Source organism: Dermacentor albipictus, chromosome 10 (assembly GCF_038994185.2).
Source record: "Dermacentor albipictus isolate Rhodes 1998 colony chromosome 10, USDA_Dalb.pri_finalv2, whole genome shotgun sequence".
Lineage (NCBI taxonomy): Eukaryota > Metazoa > Arthropoda > Arachnida > Ixodida > Ixodidae > Dermacentor > Dermacentor albipictus.
In genome coordinates, this window is record NC_091830.1 from 87597161 (window position 1) to 87607705 (window position 10545).

At 42.5% G+C, this 10545-nt stretch overlaps 1 protein-coding gene across 1 annotated transcript in view; it reads left to right on the top strand.

The window, feature by feature from the left end:
• The window catches only part of LOC135910232 (zinc finger protein 782-like), a 58756-nt gene extending 50116 nt beyond the window's left edge, over positions 1–8640 (top strand). The window contains exon 4 of the mRNA XM_065442282.1: positions 7812–8640. Within this exon, the coding sequence (XP_065298354.1) occupies positions 7812–8293 (482 nt within the window). The 3' untranslated portion in view covers positions 8294–8640. The remainder of the gene's footprint in view (positions 1–7811) is intronic.
• The last annotated feature ends 1905 nt before the right edge of the window (positions 8641–10545 follow it).

Below are 10545 nucleotides of genomic sequence, written 5' to 3' on the forward strand. Positions count from 1 at the left end.
CTAAAAATGGTGCAACCATGCAGTGCCGACAAAAAGCCCTGAGTGTGAGGTATATGGTACTGGTCCGGGACAGTGGCCTTGTTGAGAGCACGGTAATTGCCACAGGGGCGCCAGTCACAGGTATCTTTGGCCACCATATGGAGTAGCGAGGCCCAAGGTCTGGAGGAGTGAAGGAACGAAGCCAAGGTCAAGCATGTGTTCAAACTCCTTTTCGGCAATAGTTAGACGATCTGGCAAGAGGCAACGAGCCTGAGGTGACATCGGAGGGCCAGTCATGACGATATGATGTGTCATGCTGTGAGCGACCGAGTAGTGAAAGGAGGGGGGTCAGAAGACGTCTGGAAACTCGGCATGGATGGTTGACCAGAGGTTGTGATTAGCCGTGTACGCCTGGAGGAGCCGAAGTGGTGGAGCGCAACAGGAAACTCCTTGGACGGCTAAGCTCATCTCGGAGTCCAAGATGCGGCTGTGCCACAAGTCGACGATGAGATTGTAATGCCAAAGAAAGTTAGCTCTGATGACGGGCTGGCGTATGGCTGTGATGACAAAGAGCCAGGGAAAGGTCTGTCTCAGGCATATGTCAAGAGTCGCCGACTTTTGTCCGTAGGTCCGGATGGTCAATCTGTTGACCGCGGTAAGAGAAGACGAGTTGGGAGGATGGTGGCGTTCAGCCAACATAAGAGGAAGCATGCAAATCTCGGCACCAGTGTCAACAAGATAGTGGATTTTTCTGACGTGGTTGGTGACGTGCGACAGGTGGCTTGATCTGGGGCCGGGAATAGTGGTCACTTTCAGGGTCCAACCTAACCGTTTCCCACATAGCAGCGGGGCTCACGGCACTGGTTTGCGCTAGAGCCATAGCAACAGTGGTACCAGCAAAGCCTAACGGGAGGAGGAGAATGGCGTTAAAGTGACCGGGGCTGGGGCGGCAAGGCCATCACAATAAATGTGGCCAGCATGTTTGGATGGCAGCGACCTCACCTGTCAGGCTACTTGCTGTGTGAGCTCCTTGTTAACTTCGAAGAGACGTGCATAGCTGTTGCCAGCGGCTGGACCGTGGGACGGAGCGTAAGGACGGCGATGTGCTGTGGCTACGGTGGGAGAACGAACATCCATAATCTTGTCGGCCAATTGGGCCAGAGATTCCAGTGTTGAGAATGAACATGCAGTCAGGATTATGCCCATCTATAGTTTAAGGCGCTGCTGGAATTGTTCCCGGAGAAGTGCGCTGTCAGTTGAAGGAGCCAGGTCTCCAGCCAAGGCTTACATGCAACGCAATAAGTCGGTAGGGTTCCGGTCACCGAGCACCTCCACTGTAAGAAGTTGCTGTGATCGATGCTGCTCCGTTTTCAAGGGTGTGCTGGATGATCGCCACCTTAAGGTGGTCATAGGGGCAGTGGACAAGCGGGGAGTTTAGAACATCGTGAACCATCGCAGCAGTACTAGGTGGAAGTACTCCAACATTGAACTCGGGCGGTGGCTACGGAACAAGGATTCGATTGTAAAAAACCAAAGTTCTGAGTCCGATGACCAGAATTGTGGGAGTTTAAGAGTGGAGACCTCGGTATCGCAGGGTAGTAGCGCTGGCAGCAATACTTGATCGGGAGAATTTGAGGCCATGGCTGACTGGATAGAAGGCAGATTGCGACAACAGGGCTCAAGCTCCTTGCAGTAGTAGTAGTTGTTCCTCCAGCGAAGCGGCTGAGGCACCCAGAGACAAGAGCGATGACACTAGATCCCAAGTCACCAATTTGTGGTGGAAGAAAAACCAAACGCTTGCCCCTGGCGTCCACAAATTATATTTTAGTCGAGCCAGCTCAATTTCGCTGAACCCTGATTTCGCCGAGTCCACCACTCTCACACTGTCAGCGTGCTGGGCATGTTCTTCTCGTATTTTGTGACTGCACCATTATGGCACGTAGTAGTGTGCTACAAGCTTAATATGTAATCTGCCAGGTGATCTTATATTCCTAAACTTGCCTATAATGTTCCAAAGCATCCTTTCTTTTGATGCATTCATGAAATATCAATTAGTTCTCATCGGCTGCAATAGCCAAACATAATTCTATAATTACATAATTAAGTACTATCTAACAAGCTCTTGCCCTCTGACTGGATGTGCGTGGAATAGATGTGTTATTCGCTCACCCTTTCTAGACTTGACCGTGGCAGTGTAATCAATGGATGAGCACATTCCTTTATGCTCTGCATTATGTCAAAGATGTGCCATGCAAATACTTATAATTTCGATTGCAAATCAAATAGTTCCTTTTCCTTTCGTATTCCATTTGAGAAGTCACTATATAAAAGCTTATAATATTCACTTCTCATGAATATGTAAATAACAACTTCACTTATTGGACTCTTAATTGACAGAAAACAATGAAAATGAGTTCCGTTCCGAATGACACTTCTGCAGGGGAGCTGCAGTTGTGGCACCAATTCCTGAGTGAATGCACGTTGCAGATATAAATTTGGCCAAATGGCTTCTGCTGGTTCATTCTGCATGCAAATTTGTGGTTCAGCATATGCAAAACAATTATTTAGGCAATTGCACCATGGTGTTGCCCCTTCAAAATAATATGCAGTGCTATGGCATTGCTCTTCTCTCCTTGAAGAAACTCGACATTCTATGTGCATCTGGTAACATGCTCTTCCATAATTCATTGCTGACATTGTCACAGTGCACGAAGTAACTTAAGGCAGTTTGTTCTCATTTACAAGCTCTGCAGTGGAGTGTATGTCAGTTTTCAAAGAATGTTGCATGCATTTAGATATGTCTGTAAACAAGCCATGTAAATACAGTCCATGAGCCTTTCTTTTACGAGGCTGACTCCAGGCAAGCTACATGTTATTCTGTTTAGAATTAAAATATTAGGTTTGAGTTCTGGAGACTTTTTCTCAAATACAATAGACTTCCGATAATTCAAATCTGTTTAATTCAATTTTTTGGGTTGATTTGATCCCTGCCGAGAATCCATACCAGCGGTCATGCATTTCTATGCGTTCAAGATTCCATTATTTCGGCCCTAACCTTAGCTTTCACCAGATAATTCAAACTTGTCAAGTCCATACGCACATGACTGACCCCTATGGAGGACTGGATGGATAAGTGAGAAAACAGCATGATACAAGGAAGTACTTGTTTGCCAATAAAGAAGACGACGCACTTACCGCACTCACTCTTATTTCTTGACTGGGAGGGATCCTTCGACTTGTAGTAAGTGGCAATAGTCTCCCAGTCCTCCAAGACCTCCACGTACTTTTTCAATGCCCTGCAGTAGAAGCGGTAAAATGTATTGTATAAATGTAAAATGTATAATGTATAAAATATGTAAAATGTATAAAATGTAAAATGTATAAAATGAAGTAAAATGTATTTCCCTTGCACATAGTGCAAAAACATAGCTCTACACCTTTCATTTTTTCTTAGCATTGAACCATTTCTTAATCTGCAAATTGTCTTCAAGTTTTAATTGAAACAGGCACTCTGAAAATCATTTGTCCAGGTAATTTTAGCGTGTCATTAACAGCCCTTGTATGCAAGAGCTCTATTGAAGCTCTGATGTCACTCTTACATTTTCTCGCATTAGGAAGGAAGAAAGCAAGAATAGACGGAAAGACAGGGAGGTTAGCCAGTCTGTGGTGGTGGTGTTAGCCAGTTCTCAGACTGGCTGGCAACCCTTTGCTAGGGAAAGCGGGCAAGGGAAGTAAAAAATAATATTAAAATGTTACAAAAAAGGAAAATTTGTTGCATTATGATTTCATGAATTGCAGTTGCAATACCCCATGTCACTAACTTGTCAGTGTCATTATTTTACTAGCTATATCTTATGCCGTTTGCAGTGACAGCTTTTTTTATGCCCTTTTACAGCCATGCCACATCTGCCATGAAGAATACATTGACCACCCCATCAAAACTTCACCTAACGTTACCATTTGTACCATGAAGTTGAAAGTTCATAAACATGGTATTGCTGTTGCATATGATCTATTTCCATGAAATTTACAGAGAATGCAGAACAGTCTTTTCCAGGTTAACATTCTCCTGCTGCGTCAGCAGTATCCTGATAACCCTTGTGAGCTTACCTTTTCAGCCGGAGTTTCTTTGCTGCATACTGATAGCTTCAGCTCTCTGTGTTCCAGAGAGTCTTTTGATTCTTCTCTGGTTGCTCAGAGCTAACAATTCCTGAGTCGGCGGGTAACCAACTCCTGTAGAGCCTCCTCAAAGCCTATGTTGCACAACAGTATGGCTTTAGAAGTGGCTATCTCCTCTGCATAAAGCCAATTGCTTGTGCCACAGCGACCAAATCTTGCTTCTGAAAGGCTCAGCTGTGTTTTGGAGTTTGCCCTGAATGCAGCAAAACAAGAGTTTTGCTCATCAGCCTCTCATATGTAGGAAGCACAGCCTGTGCCTGAGAACTGGTGAAAAGTGAACTCAGCTGGCGTCGATCCAGCCAGGGCTAGCGCTCGCTTGTGCTTACACCAGGCAAAGTTTGCGATGTAGGCAATAGTTGCGGATGTTGTGAGCCTCATCTGTAGAGTGTGAATGGAAATGTGAAGCTCGTGAACCTACCATTCCCCCATTAGAATCATTTTTCGGAATATTCTTGCTGAAGCAATGTCTTAACATTCTTGCTCGCAGAAGTAAGATGTTGAAGCGTAAATACAGAATCAAAATCTAGAAATATTTTTTAGAAAAACAAGTGTCATTATTTGGCCTGAATCTCTCCTTAATCAGCCCAGTTACACATTGAGATGATGGATTTCCATACGAACACCTCACACGTAGTTTACGTTAGGCTGGACAATGCCTGTTGTCTTGCATTTTTTGGGAGAGTAACAAGGCGGTAGTATATTATGACAGATTATTAGGTGCATTCCCCAGAATTAAATGAGTGCGATGCTTGCACTGAGCTGAGCCAGATTATACACTGCAAAAAGACATATTGGGCTTAGTTTCTCTCCGAGATTAGCGCAATATTTTTCTTCAGTTTACATTATTTATGAATGCATTTGTTAAGGTCATTGACATCTTTAGACTCAGCAATACAAGATGTCTGATCGTCAAACAGCTCAAATTATGAGAACATAGGGAAACAATGCTACAGCATCATTTGACCATTGGTCTTGGTTGTGTGTTTAGATTACGGGCAGAGATGTGTACAGTGCAGGCAGAACCCAGTTTCAGGAAAACTCTGTATCAGGTCGCCGTATGTTACACACAAAAGTATTACTTTGCTGTGTCTTGTTTAGTGAATAGCTCGGAAAACAACGGTATAACCACCATTAAACCATGAACTATTTGTTACTCTCTTACACTCAAAATTAAAATGCAGCTCACATCTTGATTGTTTGTAGCAGTGTTTGTGGGTCTGATAATTATGCTTCAGATTCTGTTCATTGTTGATAACACTTTGTTTCCCTCTTTCTCTCTCTAGCTGTGTGCCACTGGTGCACCAAGAGCGCCATGTTGTGACCCCCACCATCTACCAACTTGATGATATGCGATGTTACTGTTTATTCGTGGCATGTTTGTGACTGGTCCCTTCCATGGCATATTTTTTGCACACAATATTTTTTAAAAATCTTTTTCTGCTAGGCTCATGTATATATTACTTCTAGGTTCTTCCTTGGAGTTTTTTGGGGTTAATATTCCGTTTCAGGGCCTTTTCATTGTCTGATGTAGGCATTCCTTTATACATGGTGGTCCATAGTAAGAATTTGGTGATTGGCTGCTAAGGACAAGGTTGTAGGATCAAATCCCGGTCACGGTGGCTGCATTTCGATGGAGGTGAAATGTGAAAACACCCGTGTACTTAGATTTTGGTGCACATTAAAGAAGCCCAGGTGGTCCAAAATATTCTGCAGTCCCCACTACGGCGTACCTCATAATCAGATTGCCTAAAACCCTCGAATTTAATTTTTTGTACAGTACTCGTTTAGTGTTTAATGTTGATTAAGAATTCTGTTTGCCAAGTCTGTTTCAGTGCGTAAGTAATTGTCCAGTGAATGTTATAGCATTCTTAATTTTTCTTAATGTTTTAAACCTTACACTTGTACATGTCATCTTTCAGTATCATTAGCATGTTATTGTTTTTTGTGCTCCAACAAAACTTTAGTTATTGCACTTGGAAGTTCACGTATTACTGGCAATAAATATTATTTACACAATGGTACGAAAAAAAACAACTAATTTAGTCAAATTTGTATCATGCCAAATATATTTCAATTTTTTTCAACTTTTTTTTACAATATGCCTTCTTTGATACTTTTAGAAGAATCATCCCCCTGTTACTACAGTTATAGCACTACAGTACAATTGCAGATTCAAGACATTGTTTATTCTACTCTCAGTTGTACTGAGTATAGTACATTCTGTTTTTGCTTTGTTTTATTAGATACATTTATATATATACATACTAAAAGTGACTTATACATAAAATATATTTTTGTTGAGACGACAGCGCTAGGATATCGCATGCAAAGCATTTTTATGCCACCTGGTTTTTCTTTGCGTAGATTGCCTTTTCTGTTGTAGTGTTTTTTCCAATTTTTTATTTTATTGCATTTGTTTGAGAACAGCCATGTTTCTATACAGCAGTCAGTGAGACTGTTTTTCATGCTTTGTTTTCATCTTTAATGTGTTGCATGTGTGTGATTTTTTTTCTTATACACATATGCATCTGCATGGCTGTCTCATGCCCACCAGCAACCAAAGTATTACAAGCTTCTGATCATTTGTGTTCATTTTGTGCATTGCTTGTCTTGAGGTAAACTAGTTCCTGCACAGCGAAACTATATATCTGGGTCAGCCTCCTTGTGAAGTGAGCATGATTGTTGTCTTCATTAGACACTTTTTTATCTCCGTGTGTGTTCAGGTTGCTCAGATCTTCGATTCTTAAGAAAAAAAAGTATATCGCAATAATGTAGCTGAATAAGGGTTACAAACAACAGCATTGCTCGAGCAACATGCAGACCACAGTTTGCAGTTGTTATGACAGTTGAACATTGGTGTTCTCTAGATGTTCCAGATCACAAGCAGAGGCATGTGGGATCTACTGTTGAACCCTGTTGTAGTAATGTGTCTAACAGCCACCACCCACGATGCATATTCTGCCAAGAGAAATCTTGTGTTACAGAGTGTTTTACAGTAATAGCAGAGAGAATAAATACCTTCCATAAAATGACGAAATAGTGCTAATAACACTGCACTGAAATGAAAGTAACTGGTATCAATTCAAAGGCTGCATCTTGCTAGCATTCTTATCATCTGAGGAACCATATACTGTGTTGCTTCTTGCATTTAAAAAGCAGTTCTTGCTCTTGTATGGTCCTATATAAAGCAGATACTTCAAGCGTATGTATTTGTGATGCCAGCAGCTGTTTCTTACTGATGGGCATATGTACCATACTGCTTGCGTGGCATTGGACTTCAGCCTTCTTAAAGAGAAAAACTGAAAACCCTGCAGCAACAGCTTGCAATATTACTACACTTCCCGTCCTCTCACTTTATCGTGTTCTTAACAATTCAAAATCTGATATTATTTCTTGGCAGAAATATGTGTGAATTTCACCTACTGAACCATTGAAAAGCCACACATAAATATATTAGGCAAATCAAAAATAGTCAACGAGCAATCCTCTCTTTGGCCTGATCTGGAATGGCCTTCAACACTTCTTCAATGAAGAAAAAAGCAATCATTAGTATTAGTATCTATGTTGTCTTTTTTCAGGGGCGTTTCGTAACTACAATTTTGTTTTCAGATGAAAAGTATTACAGTGGTAACCGTTCTAATTTGTTTATGCAGCATCGAGGTTTTCCAGCTGTCAAGCTACAACCACGAAAAGGGAGACGTCACGTCAGGGACGCCACCACCAGTGTAACTTCTGTGACTATGAGACTGATAATGCATTTCATCTAAAAAGACACACCATGGCCCATACAGGCGAATGGCCGTTTGAGTGCCATTTGTGCCCTCACAGCTTTGCACAAAAGTATAATCTCATGGTACACCTGCGCACTCATACAGGCGAAAAGCCATTTCAGTGCCCTTCGTGCCTTCGCCGTTTCTCGCATAAGTGCACTCTGAATAATCACCTCCGTACCCACACAGGCGAGAGGCCATTTCAGTGCCCTTCATGCCCTCGGAGCTTCTCAATTAAGCGCCATCTTACTGATCACCTGCGTATCCACACAGGCGAGAGGCCATTTCAGTGCCACTTATGCACTGAGACCTTTGCATTTAGAAGAAAACTAAATAGCCACCTGAGCTATCACAAGGGCAAGTGACCCTTTCAATGCTACTTCTGCTTTCAGAGCCTTTTCTAAACAGCACATTTTTCTTGTCATTCAACAGCACTTTGCAAATGTTAAAGAAGTTGTGTAAGACAAATATCAAGCTGTGGGTCTAGTATCAAAGGTATGCCTTCATCATTACCACTTGAGTATTCTTATACATATAATAAGCTTCTGCAATGTTGACTGTGCTGTTAGGGTGCATGCATAGCTTCATGATATTGTGTGATAGCACTTGTTTATGCATGCACCGAGTTTACTTTATTGTATTTGTTTGTCTGATTTTGATGTGTGGCTATTAAGAGGCAACTGCCACAAAATAAACGATCCTTGCTCTGGCAGCCTACATGTTGCTGTGTCTTCGATACTGCATTCTCAGTCGCCGGGCATGGTGTAGCAGCAGCAATGAGAAATGTACGAACATGTTGAAGAACATGTGCTTTGCTGCTTGAGTAGGGTCATAAGAAATCCCACCATTTCACGACGGCAAGGACAATAAGCGGACTTCACACGTAATTCGCATGTAGTTCTACTTCGGAGGTAACAGTATTGCAAAGGATGCACAGAAAGGATGCTTCTTGTCTCAGAGCTCAAATCAAACTGAATTGAAGTCCATCAGTGGGTGACGTTGTTCTGGTAAGATGAACCAGTTCACCTGCGAAGAGGCGGTTGAAATTCTGGAGGGCTTCTAGGACCTCGAATCCAGTAATACTGCAGAAAGCTATAAATTTTTTACATGTCCAAAATGAAGACAAAGCCCAGCAATCTACTGTTGAGCTCCAACGACAAGCTGACAAATCGAACTTTGGGGACATGTTGGACTTAATCCTACAGGACAAGATTGTATGTGGAATCCGGAACCATATGTTACAGAAAACTATGGTTTCTCATGGGAGTTGGACCTTGAATGAAGCTGAGAGAATGGTGCTGGCTGCAGGAGCTGCGGGTAAAGTCATCAAGCTCATGAAGACCGTTGATGTCAAGACTGAACCAAACTGCATAAGCTGATATACAAACAACTAGCACAAAGCACAAACCGGCAAAAATTAAAGCGTGCAGAAGGTGTCGAAACAAAACCCACTCAGAATAAGTTCAAGAATGTGAACTGCTTCAAGTGTGGGAAAAAGGGGCATATATCCGTAGAGCGTAGGGTAAGCTGCAAGAAACAAAAGACCTTCAGTTAAATCGGAAACCTCGATGAAAACAATTCATGTTCTTCTCATCTGTTCACAATCACCGAAAGCCAAGCATCGCAGCTGAGTTAACAAAATCATTGATCCAGTGTGGCAAAAGTTCGTCTATGAAAGCGTTAATCTAGTCATAGAAGTAGACACTGGGGTGCCATTACGCGTCATTCCTTGCGATGTGTACAACACAACGTGCAATGTGGCATCAAACTAAAGAGACGGACCTGAAGTTGCCCCACTACCTGGGACCACTGCCTATTACTGGTAGCCAGTGTTTACAGTTTCCTGCAAGTGCAAGACACTGACTGCCTCTGTCATCATAATTCATCATTCAGGGCCCTGTTTACTCTCGCAACCTCATTCGAGCCCTTAACAACCCAGGTGCTACAGTCCTGATCCTGAACAGTACCAGCAGACGAGATGAAAAGAGCTCAAAGAATTTTGTCGGAGTGTAAAGATGTCTTCAAGCCAGAACTAGGCCAATTCAAGGTTCCGCCCGTTCACCTGTACGTCAAAAGAGGAGCTGTTCCAAAGTTTGTCAGGCCGAGACCAGTGTCCTACACAAAGGGAGACAGCGTAACTGAAAAGCTGTTAAGGCTACTGAAGTCGGGCATGCTTTCTCCAATACGGTCATTAGAAATGGGCCATGCCAATTGTGCCAGTGCTGAAGAAAGGCAGGTCTGCCAGGATCTGTGGTGAGTACAAGCTAATCGTGTATGCAGCATGTGTCATTGAACAATATCCATTTCCAGTCATCGATGAAACTTTTGCAGTACCACACAAGGGAGACATCTACAGCACCTTAGATCTACCCGACACCTATAACCAGATTATAGTAGATGCGAGCTAAAGTTGATGACCATCAGTATTCACAAAATGTTTTGCTGCAACCTCCTACCTTTTGGAGTGTTCTACGCACCAGCTATCTTTCAGTGCACCATGTAAAATATGCTTGGCTGTCTAACAAGCCCGCAAACACTTCCATGATTTTTTTTCCATGACTATTCTTCATATACTAGTGTGACAGTGCTAAAATCTAATGCGAATCTTCTTAGACTA